At 45.9% G+C, this 20619-nt stretch overlaps 1 protein-coding gene across 1 annotated transcript in view; it reads right to left on the reverse strand.

Annotated features, from left to right (window-relative positions):
• The window catches only part of AIPL1 (AIP like 1 HSP90 co-chaperone), a 316559-nt gene that overhangs the window by 5114 nt on the left and 290826 nt on the right, over positions 1–20619 (reverse strand). The window contains exon 5 of the mRNA XM_086958475.1: positions 18521–18662. Coding sequence (XP_086814601.1) covers positions 18521–18662 — 142 coding nt within the window. The remainder of the gene's footprint in view (positions 1–18520; positions 18663–20619) is intronic.

The following is a 20619-nucleotide window of genomic DNA, read 5'->3' on the forward strand; positions in this document are numbered from 1 at the left end:
AGCCACGAGGGACGGAAGCAGCGTCCGGTGCAGGTAAGCGGCCATTGCCGATCGCGAGGGATGAGTCAACACCCTCTCGTAGAGAAAAATTGGGGCAACATGTTCCTTTGGCTATAAAGGAAAAGATTTGGGCTGGGGAATACGTAAACATTTTCTCCTTGCTTGTTGATCACTATGAAGTTGAAACTGTTAAGAGTCAGAAGGATCTGATGCATCCGAGTGTTTGGCGCGCAAAAATGGCCGCCTTTAAAGTGAATGAGAATATTGGCAATTGGGGCAATGCATGGGGAATCTTTACGTCAATTTTGGGGGAACGTAGGCCTGAATTGCTCCCCGAGTTTCCAGTATATCAGTCACGAATTATGGGGTACTCGATATCGCACCAAGGTAACCAATGGTTCTGTTATGACAACCTGTTCAGGAAAGCAATGGAGCATAACAAAAGTTTAACCTGGGATTGTTATGATTCTTTGACATGGGATAAAATGAAAGAGTCCGGGATGTTGAAAATACCGTTGGTGGGGAGTACTGTGGGTGAGTTCTCCCGCCAATATGGGGGGACGCCCTTTCGGTCGGGTACGGGTACCGACGATTATCCGAGACCCGCTGGCAACACAGGGAAGAGGGGTTTCTGTTTCAATTTCAACAAAGGTAAATGTACTAGGCCCCCGGGATCCTGTAAATTCAAGCACGAATGTAGTGGTTGCGGGGCCCCCCATCCTGAGTCCTCGTGCAGAGCCAAAACGGGTGAAAATGGGGGTAGAGGAGGCGCCAAACAGGTCTAATGTAGTCCGAGGGGCGCCCTTACCAACCCCGATTGATACCTTGGCGATGATTCCTTGGCTCAGCGAATACCCAGACCGTACTTCTGCCGGGGTGCTGCGAAACGGTTTTTCATATGGTTTCCGCATCCCGGTGGGGGACTTTCAAGGTGTCGGGACGTGTAAGAACCAACTTTCTGTCTTACAGCATACGAATGTAGTTCAGGAAAAAATCCTGAAAGAGGTTATCCGAGGTCGGGTTGCCGGCCCGTTTAGGGTTCCCCCGGTACAGAAGTTTGTCTGTTCTCCTTTAGGGGTGGTCCCCAAAAAGGACCCAGGTGAGTTTCGATTGATCCACAATTTATCAGCTCCTCATGGCCTTTCTGTGAACGATGCAATTGATCCAGGGGTATGTTCGGTGCGGTACGCATCATTCGATGAGGCCGTAGCCATTTTGAATCGCCTGGGGCCCGGGACGCTGATGGCGAAATCGGATATCGAGTCAGCGTTCCGTTTGCTCCCGGTACACCCGGACGACCAACGTCTTCTGGGATTTGTGTTTCAAGGTTCATATTACATGGATAGGTGTATGCCGATGGGGTGCTCTATATCTTGTGCATATTTCGAGAAATTCAGTAGTTTCTTACAATGGGCTTACACGAAGCAAACGGGTTTTCGAAATGTGATGCATTACCTTGATGATTTTCTGTTCCTTGGGGCCGCTGGGGATGACGAATGTGCCCGGGCCTTGACTGAATTTTGTGTGTTAATGGATCGATTTGGCGTGCCATTGGCACCAGGTAAGACTGTGGGTCCCACGACTTGCCTCGAGTTTCTGGGGATCGAGTTGGACTCTAGTGAGGGTTGTTTTCGTTTACCAGCCCCCAAAGTATCGAAATTCAGGGCAGCCCTGCAAATGTGTATAAATGCTTCTAAAGTTACGCTGCATCAATTGCAGCAATTAGTTGGAAAGTTGAACTTTGCTCTAAGGGTGATCCCGATGGCCCGCCCTTTTTCCCGTTCAATTGCCCAGGCGATGGTCGGCCTAAAAGAGGGTCATCATCGCACGAGATTATCGGCTGAGGTCCGCCAAGACATGCGTATTTGGTTAACATTTTTGGCGGATTTCAATGGTCGAGTCGTCTGGAACAAACCGGCCTTGTCCTCTGAAGAACTTGGTCTATGGACGGATTCAGCGGGAAGCATAGGTTTCGGCGCCATCTTCGGCACAAAATGGTCGGCACAAAGGTGGCCAACATGGTGGCATGATGAGGGGCTGACGAGTAATATTGCTTTCCTTGAACTGTTTCCCATTTTGGTGGCCCTCAGAACCTGGCCCGTTGTAAAATGATTTTAAGGCTGCTTAAAGAAATTGTCTTACTGTGTATGCAATTGAACGTGGTATTCAGAGCAAAGCATGTCCCAGGGGTGATGAATCAGGCTGCTGATGCACTGTCTCGTTTTCAAATGCAGGCTTTCTCGGGTTTCCTTCCCTCAGCGGACCCAGAGCCAGCACCCTTTCCCGAAGCTCTCTGGTCTCTCGGTGCCCCGAACTTCGTTACCTCGTGGGAGAGAGTCTAGCACCAAGGACGAGGAAGGCATACGAAGGGGCGTTTCGGGCTTATTTAGCCTTTTTGGGGACTGAGAGAGGGGGACTTTGGGGGCATGAGGATTGGGTAGTACATTTTCTGATGTCCTTGCGTAAGGCTGGGAAGTCGGTGGCTACAGCCCAGAGGCATCGTGCTGCCATTTCCTTTGTTGCCAGGGCTCATAATATCCAGGACCCGACAGCGTCTTTTGTGGTACAGAAAGCGCTGCGTGGGTGGCAACGCCTTGAGGGTCGCAAAGTAGATGAGAGGCGCCCGATAGGTCTGGATAGGTTGTCCCAGTTGCTGGCCACACTCCCCGCCACATGCTCGTCTCAGTTCGAGGCCTGTTTGTTCCGAGCTGCTTTTACGCTTGCATTTCACGGGGCAATGAGGATAAGTGAGCTGGTAGCAAGGAGCAAGCGGGATGTGGTGGGGGGTTTGTGCCGGGAACACGTTCAGATCAGGGGTGAGACGATGACTGTATCCTTTGTCAAGTCAAAAACCGATCAAAGTGGGGTGGGAGACTGCATAGTCATTCGCAGAATCCCAGGGTCTTCCATGTGTCCGGTGAAGTGTTTAGAGGATTACCTAGCACGAAGGGTGGCATCATGGGGGGGGACATTGTTGAGACACGCGGACGCCACCCCACTGACGAAGTTTCAGTTTCAGCGGGTGCTCGCGATGTCAATTACCGCAGCGGGCCTGGACCCGGGTGAGTTTGGGACCCATTCCTTTCGGATAGGGGCTGCCACTGAAGCTACAGCCAGGGGTCTTAATGTGGAACAAGTAAAACGAGTGGGGCGTTGGTCCTCCAATTGTTATAAGAGGTATGTGCGGTTGCACATGTTGTGAAGCTGTAAGAATGTACTCACGCTTCTTGTCTTTTGTTTGGTTTTCAGTTACGCAAGCCTTCGAGGCGGGGCGGACTATACAGTCGACCCAACACCAGGCCAGCGGTCAGACATCACCGGCTGTGAGAAAGGAGGTGTGGGTCGTGGGCCACTCATACGTGAGGCGTGCCGCAGACGTATTCGAAGCAGGTGACATGATTCACGTAGCTGGGGAATACGGGTACAGAATGTCCTTCTACGGAAGGGGCGGTCTCTGTATTGACCAGTTTCAGGCATTCTTTGAGGGTTTGTTAGGGCGGATGAGGTCACCGCCGTCTATAGTCATAGTACATTTAGGGGGCAATGATTTGGTCACCACCGGTAGACGACTTCTCCTGGAGGCAATGCTTTCCACTGTAAGTTGGTTGGCGAGGAAAGTTCCGGGGTGCATAATTGCGTGGTCTCATATAATCCCACGAAAAGTGTGGCGGGGGGCTATTTCGATCCCTGCTTTGAACCATTCTGTTAGAAAACTTAATAACAAAGTGAGTAGGTTGTTTCGTTCCAGGACATTGCATTCTATCTCGCACGGTTGTATTAATGATGACAGTATGTATCTGGGGGATGGTGTGCATTTGTCTCGGGTGGGAAATGAGTTACTCATAGGAGACTTCTTAGCATGGTTAAAAACGTTGGAACATGACCTCTAGCTAGGAGTTTTGTGGGGGGCCCGGATAGCCGGTCAACTATCCGGGCCTGTGGCGGTAAGGTCATGATCGGTGAGCACTAATTAGTAGATCCCTATGAGTGGGCGTCACCCAACACGGATGGGAGCGCTCGGGAGAGGTGGCCATTGGCCCCTCAATGGGGAGGCGGTCCCTTCTAAGGATGGGTCGCCGGAAGTAAAGGAAAGGCGGTCAAGGCCCCTTCCTTTGTAGGAGGGGTTACAGCCCCCTCCTGGGGAATTTCCCGGGGCCAGTGACATCTGCGACGGCAGATGCGGTAAGTTGTGTGGGGTTGGGATAAGGTCTACGGTACCTTCTAGATACCTCACACGAGTATTCGAACGACCTTTAACTGGCGTCGAGTCTTTAGGTGCCCCCGTCAAGTCAAGGGAAATTGGTAATAGTTGCACTTGAGGTACGCCTCCGTGCTGTCGCCCAGCCCAAGTGGGAGGGGTAAGTCTGGTTAGGGATCTTGACACCGGTTATGACCTTGCCGTTGGCCCTTAAACGTTAGGTTGTACAATTTCAATATGTCAAGAAATGTTTTGTAGGATGCTAGTTCGGCTAGGAGAACCTCTGTATTAGAGAATCTGTTAAGGTTAGCCAAACATCGCAATATGGTAATGAAATTGTACATAACATGAAACGTTTAATGTTTTAATTTTGTTTTAATAAATACGGCCGGGATGGTCACTCCATCCCACTTCCAAAAACTTCAAGAACTGTTTCCGGTTTCCCTCCTTTTGGGGATTGTGTTGAGAGGGGGTGGCGGGTATCTCGGCCATATGGAAAGGGGCGACCAACTCGGTCCCCCCGAACGTATGGCCGAGTGCCTCGTTCCCCCCGGGAAGCCATTTTTGGGCGGGAGGCGCGCCTCAGCTGGTATGCCCGAAGCGGCGTAGCTGGGGCGCGCTCGTTCCCGCCCTAGAGTGGGCTGGCCTAGACACCGACGCAGCCAGCCACGCCCTCGGGGCAGGCAGGGGCGGGTATACGCCCGCCCTGAAGACGGATAAAAAGGGACGCAAGACCAGAAGACATCCTCTTGTTCTTGTGCTCTGAAGCTGCACCTCCTCGCTGCACGTGAGCTCGGGACAGAACGAAGAGCCAATTTTGACCCACCCACCAGCCCCTGAAGACAGCCAGTTGTGTATAATAAAGTTGATTAATTTTGCTTCGGTTTTCGTTTACAGGTTGTAGTGCCATGTTGATGTTGAGTTAATAAAGAATGGTCGTTTTTGAGTATGTTTTCCATTAAAGATATTCAGTTTAGTGTTGAATTTTGGATGCATGCTCTTTCGGTCACAGTGGCCAATGTATTCGTAGGTTAATTTGCACTGTCGTATTTATTTTGGTAGGCGGTAAGGTCATGATCGGTGAGCACTAATTAGTAGATCCCTATGAGTGGGCGTCACCCAACACGGATGGGAGCGCTCGGGAGAGGTGGCCATTGGCCCCTCAATGGGGAGGCGGTCCCTTCTAAGGATGGGTCGCCGGAAGTAAAGGAAAGGCGGTCAAGGCCCCTTCCTTTGTAGGAGGGGTTACAGCCCCCTCCTGGGGAATTTCCCGGGGCCAGTGACATCTGCGACGGCAGATGCGGTAAGTTGTGTGGGGTTGGGATAAGGTCTACGGTACCTTCTAGATACCTCACACGAGTATTCGAACGACCTTTAACTGGCGTCGAGTCTTTAGGTGCCCCCGTCAAGTCAAGGGAAATTGGTAATAGTTGCACTTGAGGTACGCCTCCGTGCTGTCGCCCAGCCCAAGTGGGAGGGGTAAGTCTGGTTAGGGATCTTGACACCGGTTATGACCTTGCCGTTGGCCCTTAAACGTTAGGTTGTACAATTTCAATATGTCAAGAAATGTTTTGTAGGATGCTAGTTCGGCTAGGAGAACCTCTGTATTAGAGAATCTGTTAAGGTTAGCCAAACATCGCAATATGGTAATGAAATTGTACATAACATGAAACGTTTAATGTTTTAATTTTGTTTTAATAAATACAGCCGGGATGGTCACTCCATCCCACTTCCAAAAACTTCAAGAACTGTTTCCGGTTTCCCTCCTTTTGGGGATTGTGTTGAGAGGGGGTGGCGGGTATCTCGGCCATATGTGTGTGTGTGTGTGTAGCTAGCTTAAGAGATGAGTGACTATGATCAGCTGGCACCTGCCCTGCGGTGTTATGGACCAATTCTGCAGCTTCCCCATCCACACTGCCATTGAAGAGAAATTCATAGATGAGCCACAGAAAAAAGTGCTTTTTTGTGGGTAAATAAGTACAGACCACTCGATAGTAACACAAATCAATGCATAAATGTGTAACTCACTACATTTCAGTTGGACAGTCTAACAACTTATGCCATGATGCACTAATTAAGTACATCATAAGACCTGTACACCCACCTAATACCTGGAACACATTCTCTTACTGTAGACAGGACCACATGTGCAGCTATTTCACACACCTTAACTGCATTCCATACATAAGAACAGCTACATTTTTCAAGCAGCCTGATAAGAGCGACCACTCTCAATCAATCACCACAGCAAACGAGTCCCCACATAGGCCAAACTCGCATTCACACACCCTTCTAACTAGGCATAACATTGCCTTACAAGCTTACATATCCTTTCTCTCACTCCTTTCCTCTCCACTTCGTGTTCAAGCAGAGCAGTATATACAATGATCAGAATACAACTCTGGTCATCACATACAACAAAACACTTCCCACATGTTCCACACTACATTTTCACAACCTTTCAGCGATATTCATCCCACGGAGTAATAATGTGCTACTGATCAGCAAAACTGCAAAACTGCTATAGAGTGTTGCCAGGGGTATGATTGGAAGCCACGAGCCGGTCAGTGGGACCTAGCCACTTGCCTGACTCGCATTGGACGCGCTGTACTCGCGCTGCTCGCGCTGCCTTCCACGCTACTCGCGCATATTTAATTCTCATTTTAAAATACCTATTTTTAATCGCGCTGCCAGACAACTAACCCTCTTTTGTTGTGCAGGTTTGCCGCCACCTTCATCCTGGTCAGCCGCCCTCGCAGGAGATTGATTCCCGCAGGGTCGCGCTGTTTGGCCGCCATATTGGGTGAGGACGCTGAGGCGAGCGGTGCAGCGCTCGGCCACTCACGACCTCAGCCCATAAAATGGCGCCCCCCTACAGGGAGCGCAGCGGACGGGCGCAGCGGGCACGCCGTCAGCGCGCCGAAGTCGCGCCTAAGTCCAGCCCGTCTGCGCCCGTCCGCGGCCGGACGGGCCCAGGGGCCAGTAGTGCTGCCATTCCTCTATCTTACTCGTCCTCTGCCCTTAAGTGCCTACATGCCTCGGCCAGTCCTCTCTCCCCCGACACCTGGACTCGCATTACATCACTCGGCATTGCAGGCATTCCAATCCCTAATCTTGCGCCGACACTATCACTTATCGCTCCGGCTCCTATCGAGTCGTCAATTCGGGTCCTATACCTAAACACCCGTTCAATGGTCAAGCACCAAGTTGACATCCTGCATCTACTTATGTCTGAAAGTCCCGATGTCTTATTGTTATCAGAGACTTGGCTTACCGACGACTCTCTGCCAGACATCCTGGCCACGCTACCCCCTGACTACTTTCTGCTGAACACCAACCGATCAGGGGGTCGCACCGGGGGAGGGGTGGCGGCGGTAATACGCAAGGATCTTAAGATTATTGCCTCCGCGGCCATGACCCTACCGGAAGTAGACACCCTGGTCCTTAGCCTGGGGACCGAGGTAGGTGCAGTCACTCTTGTGTTACTATACCGCCCCCCCACTCCATGCCGTCTTTCCCCTCATCCTTTATCGATCAGCTAACCAATATTGCTACCTGCTCCCCCCGTATTGTCATCATTGGCGACTTTAATTACTGGTTTCAGCACGAGGACGCTGGCCCACATGCTTCCGAACTGTTCGAGGGTCTTTCAAGCCTGAATTTCATCCAACTAGTCAGGTCTGCCACCCATAAGGGTGGCCACATCCTCGACCATATTTGGACCCATGGAGTCACGTCCTCTCGCCCACTAATAACACCTTGTGTGTGGTCGGACCACTGTCTGATCGACACCACATTTTCGGCGGTTGGCCAGATCAAGGTCCCCCCACGGGAGGGTGGCAGGGCTCGCAAGTGGAAGGCTGTCGATTCCTCCAAACTATTGGCTCATTTGTCCCAAACCTTTCCCCTGTCACCCAACGACACTGGTACCGACGAACTCCATGGGCTTGTGGCAGACTGGCTCACTACAGCCAGTGACATTTTTGCCCCCCCCCCACTAAGTTCCCCCAATCCCGGCACAGCAATTCCCACAAATGGTTTACCCCCACCTAAAAGCTCTCCATTTGGAACTTCGCCAGCTTGAGCGCAAGTGGAGGAGAGACTACTGCCCTTCAAGCAGAGACGCCTATGTGGCTGCCCGCAATGGGTACAAACTCGCCATTCTGGCTGCCAAAAAAACGTATGCCTCTGGTAAAATCCTATCTGCCCCTTGCCAGGCTAACGAAATTTTCAAAGTCCTTAACGAATTTACCTCCGACCCCAGGACGCTCCCTACTCAGGCCCCCACACAGGAAGCATGTAATGCCCTCAGCACTTTTTTCATTGAAAAAATCGTATTGATTAAGGACACCATCCCTGTCACGTCTCCTGGCGCTGGATCTGTCTCCCCCCCTCACAATACTTCCTCTTTCACACAAGTTCCTCTTCTAGACCCCACTTCTCTGGCCACTCTTGCCACGCGCATCAAGTCGGGATCTCCAGATGACTGTTGCCCCCCCTCCATACTCCGGGACATCTGCCACTCTCTACCCGACTGCATTCTCCCCCTGCTAAATTCTTCTCTTTCCTCCGGTACGGTGCCGGGCTCCTTCAAGGAGGCCGTGCTGGTGCCCCTTCTGAAGAAGCCGGGGGCTGACCCCGCCGTCCCGGCAAACTACCGCCCTATCTCTCTCTTACCTTTCTTTTCAAAAATCCTGGAAGCCCACGTCACCACCTGTCTCTCACAGTTTATCGAGAGTTCCAACTTTCTCGAGGCCAACCAGGCAGGCTTCAGACCCGGCCACTCTACGGAGACAGTGATCTTGGCCGTGCTGGACGCCCTGAGAGACGGTGTTGACAAGGGTGCCCCCCAGGCCCTGGTATTACTAGATCTGTCAGCCGCCTTCGACACGGTGGATCATAACATCCTTCTCCGCCGTGTCGAGCAGGCTGGCATCCAGGGCCTGGCGCTGGCCTGGGTCAGATCCTTCCTGACTGGCAGGTCTCAGACCCTTAGCCTGGGCGCCTTCAGGGCTCCTAGAGAGCACTCGCTCTGTGGGGTCCCCCAGGGTTCTTCCTTGTCCCCTCTTCTTTTCAATCTTTATCTTCGCCCCCTTCTATTTTCTTTGAGGCAGTGGGACGTTACCGTGTTCAATTACGCGGACGACCTGCAACTCATCTTTTCTCTCAATTCCCCCTCTGCTATCCCCAATTTTCAGGCAGTCATGTCCCACATTCTCCAGTGGATGGGCCACAACCAGTTAAAGCTGAACCCCGGTAAGACGGAGCTCCTCCTTCCCGGTAGGAGCGCCACCTTCTGGGGGCCTCAATTCTGGCCGGTGGAACTGGGCCCCTCTCCCACTCCCGTGGCTTCGGTGAAGAGCCTGGGGGTCACTATTGACTCCGCTCTATCCCTAGGGCCGCAGGTGGGGACCGTGGTCTCGTCCTGTATTTACCAACTGCGCAGGATCAGGAAAGTGGCATACCTCCTTACACCTGATGCCCTCCTGCAGGTTATCATGGCCCTCGTCCTCTCCCGCCTTGATTTTTCCAACTCAATCTACCATGGTCTGCCTAAAACATCGATGGCTAGACTGCAAGCGGTCCAAAATCAGGCGGCGAGACTGGCCTTAGGGATTCCGAAGTGGCATTCCGCTAGGCCCCTCCTTGTCAAACTCCACTGGCTCCCTGTCATCTCTAGGGCAGCCTTCAAGATCGGCTGCCTTATCTTCAAGTCATTGGCTGGCCCCTGTCCCATCTTCGTGAAATCCCTCATCAGACCCTACTGCCCATCCCGCAACTTGAGATCCTCTCACCTCCATTTCTTGACTGTTCCTTCCTACAAGCTCTGCAGATCTGGAGGCCGGAGATTTGCATACCTGGCCCCCAAGCTCTGGAACTCTTTCCCCCTTTCTCTTAAAACTTCTAACTCTTTGACCCTCTTTCGTAAGTCTCTAAAAACTTGGCTTTTCCCTCAATCTGGTTAGTCTTTCTGTCCTCTCTACTTCCAACCAGCGCCAGGAAACCCATGGTGTCAGTGCGCTATACAAGCACCCCTTACGATACGATACGATACGATGATGCATTACATAAAGTATAATACACCACCAAGAATGGTGTGAAACTATCTTTGTGGTTTGTTTTAGTTAACAAGTTTGGCAGTAGAAAACATTCTTAAATTCAACAAGAAAGTACATTGAAATCACCAAAAGAAGTCTGTTTTACAAGGAAAAATATGCTCATTGGTTGATGAACAAGCATTGGCATAGCCAATAGGTCTCGCCTTTGGGACCTTATAAGTGTTTAGGCATGCAACAGTTAGTATTGTTGCAGTAAGGATATTGTGCTGCATAACTAAATACTTATAAGGGGAGACCTATTGGCTATGCCAGTGCCTGTTTTGGAATGGGTAGTTCGGTTTATAGGGGAATAGGGTGGGAAGTAATTTATTTAAAATGAAATATGGCAATTGGGTAATTCATTTGAAATGTGAGTTGTGGGGTTGATAGTGGGAAGAAAATTATTTTCAATTACTTAATAATTTGTTTTTAGTTGATAATAAGTTAATATTGTAATATTAGTTACGGAAATTGTGTAATGATTTTTAGGTGTGTGTTTGGTATTTATTGGGGTAGAATGTGAAAAGTATTTTAGGTTTTATTAATGAATAATTAGTTGCTCATTATTATTAATTTATTAATCAGTAATTTTTTATGGTAATTGTTTACTTTTATTTTGTGTGTGGATTTTGGTTTAATAGGCGTAATGTTTGGTGAGTATTTTTTAAACTGTTTTAATTCGTTTTTTAATTAGTAATACTTGTTTATTTGATAATTAATTGTGTTAATTATGAAGGTACTCTTTTTTAGAAATGTAGATGTGTGTTGGGAATTGTTATAGGGTAGGAAATAAAAATTGTATGTAACAATTAATGTTTTTGATTATAATTAATTTCTATTAAATATAGTTTTTTTGTTTGAAAACTATTTTTTAAATTTGTATAAAATGCTGTTATTAGGAAATTTTTTAGATTTATATACGTGTTTTATTTTGTTTAAAAAAATTTTTGTATAGTCGTTGATATTTTATTTGTTTTTAATTTTGTATTGACTTCAGTGGGAATATACATTTTTACCCTTCTGCTATCCAATACTTTCCCTACTGTTGCATTTACTGGAGTGGGAATATTAAAATTGTACCCCTCCGCTATCCAACACTTTCCATACTGTTGCACTCACAGGAGTGGGAATAGTAATTTTTACATCTTTGCTATATAACACTTTCCCTACTGTTGCACTCACTGGAGTGGGAACAGTAATTTGTACCCCTCTGCTATCCAACAATTTCCCTACTGTCGCACTCACTGGAGTGGGAGTAGTAATTTGTACCCCTCCGCTATCCAACACTTTCCCTACTGTTGCACTCACTGGAGTGGAAATATACATTTTTACATCTTCGCTTTCCAACACTTTCCCTACTGTTGCACTCACTGGAGTGGGAATAGTAATTCTTACCCCTCCGCTATCCAACACATTCCCTACTGTTGCACTCACTGGAGTGGGAATAGTAATTTTTACTCCTCCGCTATCGAACACTTTACCTACTGTTGCACTCACTGGAGTGGAAAATGTGATTTTTACCCCTCCGTTATCCAACACTTACATTATTGTTCCACTCACTAGCGTGGGAATAGTAAATTATTCCCCTCCGCTATCCAACATTATCCCTACTGTTGCACTCACTGGAGTGGGAATAGTAATTTGTACCCCTCTGGTATCCAGCACTTTCCCTACTGTTGCACTCACTGGAGTGGGAATAGTAAATGTTTCCCCTCCGCTATCTAATATTTTCCCTACTGCTGCATTCACTGGAGTGGGAATAGTAATTTGTAACCCTCCGCTATCCAACACTTTCCCTAATGTTGCAGTAAATGGATTGGGCATAGTAATTTTTACCCCTAGGCTATCCAAAACTTTCCCTACTGTTGCACTCACTGGATTGTTACCCCTCCATTATACAACACTTTCCCTACTGTTGCACTCACTGGAGTGGGGATAGTAAATTTTTCTCATCCGCTATCTAACATTTTCCTACCTGTTGCACTCACTGGAGTGGGAATAGTAATTTTTCCCCTCCGCTTTCCAACACTTTCCCTACTGTTGCACTCGCTGAAGTGAGAATAGTAATTTTTACCCCTCCGTTATCCAACACTTTCATTATTGTTCCAGTCACTAGCGTGGGAATAGAAATCTTTTCCCCTTCGCTATCCAACACTTTCCCTAATGTTGCACTCACTGGAGTGGGAATAGTAATTTTTTCCCCTCTGTTATCCAACACTTTCCCTGCTGTTGCACTCACTGGAGTAGGAATATAAATGTTAACAACTTCGCTATCCAATACTTTCCCTACTGTTGCACTCACTGGAGTGGGAATAGTAATTTTTACCCCTCCGTTATCCAACACTTACATTATTGTTCCACTCACTATTGTGGGAATAGTACATTTTTCCCCTCCGCTATCCAACATTTTCCCTTCTGTTGCACTCACTGGAGTGGGAATAGTAATGTGTACCCCTCTGCTATCCAGCACTTTCCCTACTGTTGCACTCACTGGAGTGGGAATAGTAAATGTTTCCCCTCCGCTATCTAATATTTTACCTACTGTTGAATTCACTGGAGTGGGAACAGCAATTTTTACCCCTCCGTTATCCAACACTTTCCCTACTGTTGCACTCACTGGAGTGGGAATAGTACATATTTCCCATCCGCTATCCAACATTTTCCGTCCTGTTGCACTCACTGGAGTGAGAATAGTATTTTTTTCCCCTCCGCTATCCAACACTTTCCCTACTATTGCACTCACTGGAGTGGGAATAGTAATTTTTACCCCTCTGTTATCCAACACTAGCCCTACTGTTGCACTCACTGGAATGGGAATAGTACTTTTTGTCCTCTGCTATCCAACACTTTCCCTGATGTTGCACTCAATGGAGTGTAAAAAGTAAGTTTAAAAATTATTCAATATATTAATGGTTTAATTTATAATATAATTTTTTTTAATTAGATGTTATGTTATAAGTGTATGTCTATATATATATATATATATGGGAAAAATGCGTTTTGGGACCCCCCTTTTTTCTCGGCCCCCCCTTGACGAACCCCCCCAAATTTTCAGAAACAAAATGTGCCATTTTCCTGAAAATGTAAGCCAATTCCGTCCACAAACGCCAAAGTTATTAGACATAGAATTTTCAAAAATCCCATAGAGAAAAAATCCTAACTATATATACCTACTGGCGACCGCCAGTAGGTAATATACATATATATATATATATATATATATATATATATATATATATATATATATATATATATATATATATATTTGTACATTTTTGTATATTTATAACATTTTAAAATAAATTAAAATGATTAGTTTATTAGGTTTTTTAAAGGAGATATTCATTTACATAATACGTTTTATATATGTATGTTTGAAATGTTTAAATTACATTTATTTATTATTTTTGTTAAAATCTACATTACATCTAAATAATGTATTTAATTGATTTAACTTTATTCTTTATATATAAAAAAAATTCTATTTTGTATATCGATATTTTTAACATCTATATTTTTTTTGATATTTTAGTCATTTACATTATAAAGATAGGATGTCGATATTTTGGCAAACAATATTTTTGTGTCAATATTTTGGTATGGGGATATTTAGGTCATCGGTATTATGTCACTGATCCCGAAGATACATTTACAGGGCTACTCATGTGGGTGGCTCGACCAGTGCTGCTAGCCCACTAGTAGCATTTGATTTACAGGCCCTGAAACACACCGTGCACTTTACTAGGGACTTACCAGTAAATCAAATATGTCAAACATGGATAGCCAATCATATCACAATTTACACAGAGAGCATATGCACTTTAGCACTGATCAGCTGTGGTAAAGTGCCCAGAATGCTATGGCCAACAAAATCCGTCAGTAAAATAGGAAGCAAAAGGCTAAAAGTTTGGGGATGAACCTGTCAAAAGTGTCAAGTCGAACAAAAACAATATAATTTCTTCCAGGTGAATTGCATTCAGCATCCATATGCAGTGAGGGGAATATTAACCAAGCAATTTTGTCATCCTTGCATCGCGAAATTTAGCTCAATGGCAACACAACTACTAAGTGAGATTTATCAAGCCACCGAAGGCCACCCAGCCTGGCTTTGATTGACTTGATAAATCTAGGGTAACACAATACAGTGCAAATCGTTGTGTTGCAGTACACTGTCCCAGTGAAGCATTGCATGGATGGAGCATAGGTGTGCCCATAAATCCACCCATGGATGTTGGCACATTCCCAAATTCACCATTATTTGTAGACCTGGGAATATGTGAAAATGCTATGGTTCCCCAGGTGAAGCGTAACGGGGAGAATGCAGTGCACACAGAAAGAGGAAAATGCCTCAGATGATTGATTTTGAACCATGGTGCCTGAGAGGATTGTTTTAGTGCAGGAAGGTGTTCCTCCCTGGACAAAATATAAAACAATCCTGCTTACAACACAGGCATCCTTGCAATTTGGCGCAAGAGGGTCTGCGTTGAATGTGTAAATGGACATATGAAACTGTCACAGATTGCCGGACTGAAATATGGAAGTGTGCGGGATAGTGAAGGTGCATCTGTTTTTTAACAGTAAGGTTTCAGCACATGTCAGTATCACAGCCTCTGAGCAGCTAGCATGCAATAATGTAACATCCATAGCTTTATTTGGTGCAGTTTGCAAGAAAACAATCAGGATCCCCTGTGAAAAAGTATTTCTTTATTTCGAGCATTTTTGAATTGTAAAATTGTGTATGAGAATTTAAGATCGGGTGTAAAGCTCGCCTCGTTACAATGGAGGGCCAGGTGCTGTCAATATTGGTGACTGTAGGAAATGACCTCCGATTTTTGCCCTATCTGCTTTTTCTAGCTATACAACCCTGTGTATTTTACCCTTGCTAACAAGTAATTAGGTGACTGTGCCCCCAATTAAACATGTCTGATATGGCATACTCCTAATTGATATATTTTGGTTGATTGCCAACTTTGAGGCTACCAAAAAAAGAAAGAATCAGCTCTTGTGGAGATATTTCTGACTGCAGATCTAGCTATGTCCTCTGAAGGATTCTATGGTCTGAGAATGTCTCCAAGTCTGAAGGTAAACTGTTGGCCAGGTCAAAGAACTAGGCTTTACTCTAGCTTTGCTGCATGTAAGGTCAGTCAAAAAAAGGTGCCAGGTCCTATTCCACCACACCTCATAGACCAATATTGATTTTAATTGTTTCCATTGTTTTCTATATATGCCTTTACTTTTCATTTAAGAAAGATATTTTTCTCATTCTTCAAACTTTGATGTCTACTGTCATTTTAATCATTAAATTGTATTTTTTTTTACTGAATTGTTTTTAAATTGAATTTCTTGAATTTATTTTTGTTTTATTGAATGCAATATGCTTTTTCTCTGAGTGAAGCTTGATTAACCCCGAGGCCTCATCCCAGGATTGTGCTACACCTGGTGCTACTTTATTTTGCTGCTTAGGACAAAGAACTTCACTCGTCTTATGAAGGGCATCATATTACATGGTTTAACGAGGACTGAAGAACATGAAAATGCCTGTGGCAAACGCAATCAGAGCTCAATATAAGGAGTACAAATATTTCCATGCAAAATACTACAAAATGATTTTCCCTAGAAAGCAAGGGGCATATTTACAAGCCCCCTTGCGCTTCTTCGCGTTTCCATTGCGTCACTTTTTGTAACGGCACGGCGGCGCAAACAATGTGACGCATCTAGGGAGATGCGTCACGTTGTAAAGCCCTGCGTCACATTATACCTGCGTCAGGTATAATGTATGCAGGGGGGCGTTCCTATGCAGGAAAGCCTCGTAAAAGTGACTCAGTGCAATGTACAAGATTTCACTGCGCCACTTTTATGATGCCACTGCGTCAAAACCTTACGCCTGCTTGAAGCAGACATAAGGAGTGAGGCAGTGTATTGGAAATAGGCCGCAACAAGCATTGCTGGAGTTGCATCGTGCTAGCGACATAACTCCAGCAATACGTGACTTTTGCCCCAACAGATGCGTCAGAATTTCTGATGCATCTGTCCATCCTTCCGCCATGGTGCACAGTATTGTAAATACGGCGCATCCATAGTGGCACAAGCATTTTTTAGGGTGGCACAAGGAAAGTGGCGCATCTCTATAGATGCTTCACTTTCTTGTAAATCTGCCCCCAAATGTCTTATTGGTGGTACATATTGCAGAGCCATTTTGTGATGGTGGGCCTTATGTAATAACAGTTTTAGAATTCGATCCGATTTTTCATTTATGAGGGTTTGTGAATGCTAAAATAATTTTGAAAATGTGCAAAGCTCACTTAACGATGTAGAAAAGATTTTCCAAATTTCTGAATTGTTTAGGAAGCCATTTTGAATCGTTATTTGAAAGAGGTGTGCCTAGGCCTTGCCTTCCTAATAACGTTTCCTTATTAAATGTATTCATGTTTTTATGAAGAAAACCCTGTTATAAACAATTAATATTTTACTGTAACCTCAAAGGAGATGGCAAGCTATTTGCGAATGAAAAGGAGTCAGTAGACCTCTTTCCCTTTGTGAATGTTTAAAAAATATTTTTTAGGAGTAGGTTATGAGCCACGGGACCACTGATTACTAATAAAACATGTTAACAAAACATATAATTTTTCTTTTTGAACACATCCCATTTTCCATTTAGGAAAACAGGTTGCATTAAAAAAAATATTGCTCTATTGAAAAGCAACTATAGACATGCCGGTCGGCTGACCCCAGTAGACCACAATGCCTGGGATTCTACACAATCGTAGTGGGTCTCAATTTGTTACCTATCTAAGTAATATTTATTAAATAGGTTGAAAGCAGCCCACTCAAATTCTGTATGTTGTGAACCTATCTATTAATACCTAGGTCAATTTGCTAAATACAAATGCATTCAGTGAAAATTGCAACCACTGTTACTGAATGCATTTTTAGTACATTAGGCCCTCTGTATCTGAAACTATGACTAGATCTAAAAATAGCCAGAGTGTGATATTGCCACTTCTGAATGCACACATAAATGTCAAGTCAAGTCAAGTCATAAAATTTGTATAGCGCACTACATACCCAGAGGGTTTCAAGGCACTTAGGAAGGGGAGGAGGATTATTTGTCAAATATCCACGTTTTAAGCTGCTTTCTGAACGCTAGGTGGTTCTGGGTGAGGCGCAGGTAAGCGGGGAGTGAGTTCCATGTTTTAGCAGCCAGGTATGAAAAGGATCTGCCTCCCATGGTGGTCTTGTTGGTGCGAGGTACAGTGGCGAGGGCTTGGCTGGAAGACCGTAGTTGGCGGGGGGGGTGTAGAAGGACAGTCGAGAGTTGAGGCAATCTGGTCCGATGTCGTAGAGTGATTTGTGTGCGTGGGTAAGCAGTCGGAAAGTGATCCTCTTATTGACGGGTAGCCAGTGGAGGTCTTTAAGGTGACCAGAGATGTGTTCATTGCGTGGGATGTCTAATATGAGCCTGGCTGATGCGTTTTGGATTCGTTGGAGTTTTTTCTGGAGTTTTGCGGTAGTACCCGCGTAGAGGGTGTTTCCGTAGTCCAGTCGGCTCGTGACCAGAGCGTGGGTGACTGTTTTCCTTGTTTCGGAGGGGATCCAGCAAAATGTTTTTCTGAGCATGCGAAGAATGTTGAAGCATGAAGAGGATACGGCGCTGACTTGTCTGTTCATCGAAAGTGAGGAATCCAGGATGACGCCCAGGTTCCGTGCGTGGTCTGTCGGGATGGGTGCTTTTCCGAGGGCTTCCGGCCACCAGGAGTCGTCCCATGCAGTGAGTTGTATAGGCACAAATCTCTAGCCACAAATTTAGAAACATCCTCCATGTTACTAAACACCATGTGCCAAGCTTAAGAGGAGATATTTCCTTGATAAACCAAGCAAAACAAAGTGGGCAACCAGGACCAAATTTACATTGGTGGGCCAATGCCATTGTTTTGGTATTTCACTGCATCTTTACATGGCACTGTCCCTCCCTCATGGAAGGGTATTTGGATACAATTACAGGATGATCTTCTTACTGGATTGAGAGGAAACTCTCTGCTACATCCCTGATCAATTACTGGGCACAATGCCTGTGTAAATGTTGTTCCTCTGATCAGACTCTCAATCAAGGACAGTCTGTGTGATCTCACTGCAGCATCAAACATACCCAAATGGCAGTAAACATAAAGACTATCTCATTGGAATTCCTGCAGAAGGCTGTATTAGTAAATGACTATTTGCATACCTGGATGATGCAGAATGAGGTCGGTGGTGTGCTCCAATACTTCGTAATACTCATCCATTTTTAACAAGCACTGGCAGTAGTTCAGAACAAGAGTATTAATCAACTTTTCCAGTTTCATCCAAGGGATTTCCCAAGGCTTTTCCTGAGGAAAAAAAATAGTTTGTCAATGTTGACCATTAAACACTCTAGAGGTCCTGATTCACAAACTGTGCTTTGTAGTTTTTAGTATCACCGTAGTACTACTATACTACTTTTGAGTAACTTGCACTTTTTAGTAAGTTTGCTAGTTTTTGGTCTTCACAAACTGCATTCTTATAGTAAGTGTAAGCTACTATAAAAGTGGTTTGTGAGTACCAAAAAGTAGCAAACTTACCCAAAATTGAAAACTTACTCTAAAGTGTAAAGTTACTCTAAAGTATCACTTAGTAGAACATTTGTCCAAACTCTTCTTTAAATGGAGGGCAGAAAGTTTGCGTTTGGGTCCATCAAGATCTTCAGTCTAAAGAATTGCGTTGATTTATCCTGAAAATTCAACATTTTGTGTGGCTGTCTTTACCTGGTTACATCGGCACTAAATTCAAAACTATAATCATAACAATTGATCCTTTTCCAAAACCTGACAAATTATCAATAGCAATTGGCCAAGCGTGCCATGGTGTATAGTCATTGCATAATTTTTTTTTGCTCCAAATATGGCACTTGAATTGCCTAGTATTGTGGAGGGGTAATCCCACAGCTGATATTGTTTATTTAATTCCGGCTTGTCCCTCCTGTATTATTTCTGCGCCCTGTGCCCTTTTGTTTGCCTTCTGTATCCCTCGCCGTTCCTCCCCCGGTTTTTTCTTGCCACTGAGTCCCCTGCATCCCCGCCCCCCCACTCATTCGTCCACTCCCTCCTCCCAGCTGCTCCTCCCTCCCACCTCCCCTTCTTATGGCTGCTGCTGCGCAGCCGCGCATAAGGCAGGCCCGTCTGCACCCATTCGCTCCTGGACCGTGCCCAGTGCCAAAACCCCTGGCCCCCGTGAATGCCACGACTCCTTCTCCGCTACAATGCCAGCACCCTCTATGCACTCAACACTGGACACTCAGGGGCCCGATTCACAGAACTAACTTAAGACAAAATCCGAAACCTACTACTTTTGGTATTCACAGAAGTTAGGATTTTGTCTTAAGTTTGTCTTAAGACAGACTTAAGACAGACATAAGACAAAATCCTAACTTAAGTCTGTCTTAAAACAAACTTAAGACAAAATCCTAACTTCTGTGAATACCAAAAGTAGTAAGTTTAAGATTTTGTCTTAAGTTAGTTCTGTGAATCGGGCCCTCACACATCTGCTTCCTGGCCACCCCAAAGTGCACCCAAGGACCCTTCTTCTGCCGGAACTACAGCTTCACCAGCATCCGAGCCGCCAACCCACCCACTGTGAAAGAACGCAACCACCTCAGATGCATTCTTCTCAACACCCGCTCCGCCTGCAAACATGCTGTTGAACTCTCGCCCCGATCAAGAAACCCTCCAACAGACACACCAGCAAGTAAGCCAACTGGTTCACCAAGGACCTCCAGGCCTCCAGGCAAACTTGCAGAAAACTAGAGAAGAAATGGCACCGCAAACAGATACCAGACAGCTACGCAGCCCACAAGAACGCCACCCGCAGACACCATCACCTCATCAGATCCGCCAAAAGGGCCTCCTTCAAAGACAGCCTGTAGGAGAGTAGGATCTGCTTACTATGGTTACCCCCACTTCTGCTGGTGTTTCACTGTTTATCGACTTTAGTCTAGCTGGGGCCCTGCTATCCAGGACCCCAGCCTAGCTGCTTCCTCTCTAAATTGATTGAATGTACATTAGGTACACTCCAGATTGGTTACTGGGTTACCCTTGTGAGTCCCTAGTATATGGTACACCAGGTACTCAGGGCATAGGTACCCCAGAGGCCTACCAGGGGATGAAGCATGTATTATGCCACCCCTGGGAAGCCTTCCAAAATGGCACCACAGGTCTGCTACTGCAGCCTGGATAAGGTGGTGCATGCACCCATTACTAAGATGAGACTTTCGGGTGATATGAGCGCTAAACAAATGCCCCTGATTTAATT

Source organism: Lissotriton vulgaris, chromosome 2_1 (genome assembly GCF_964263255.1).
Source record: "Lissotriton vulgaris chromosome 2_1, aLisVul1.2, whole genome shotgun sequence".
NCBI classification, from domain to species: Eukaryota; Metazoa; Chordata; class Amphibia; order Caudata; family Salamandridae; genus Lissotriton; species Lissotriton vulgaris.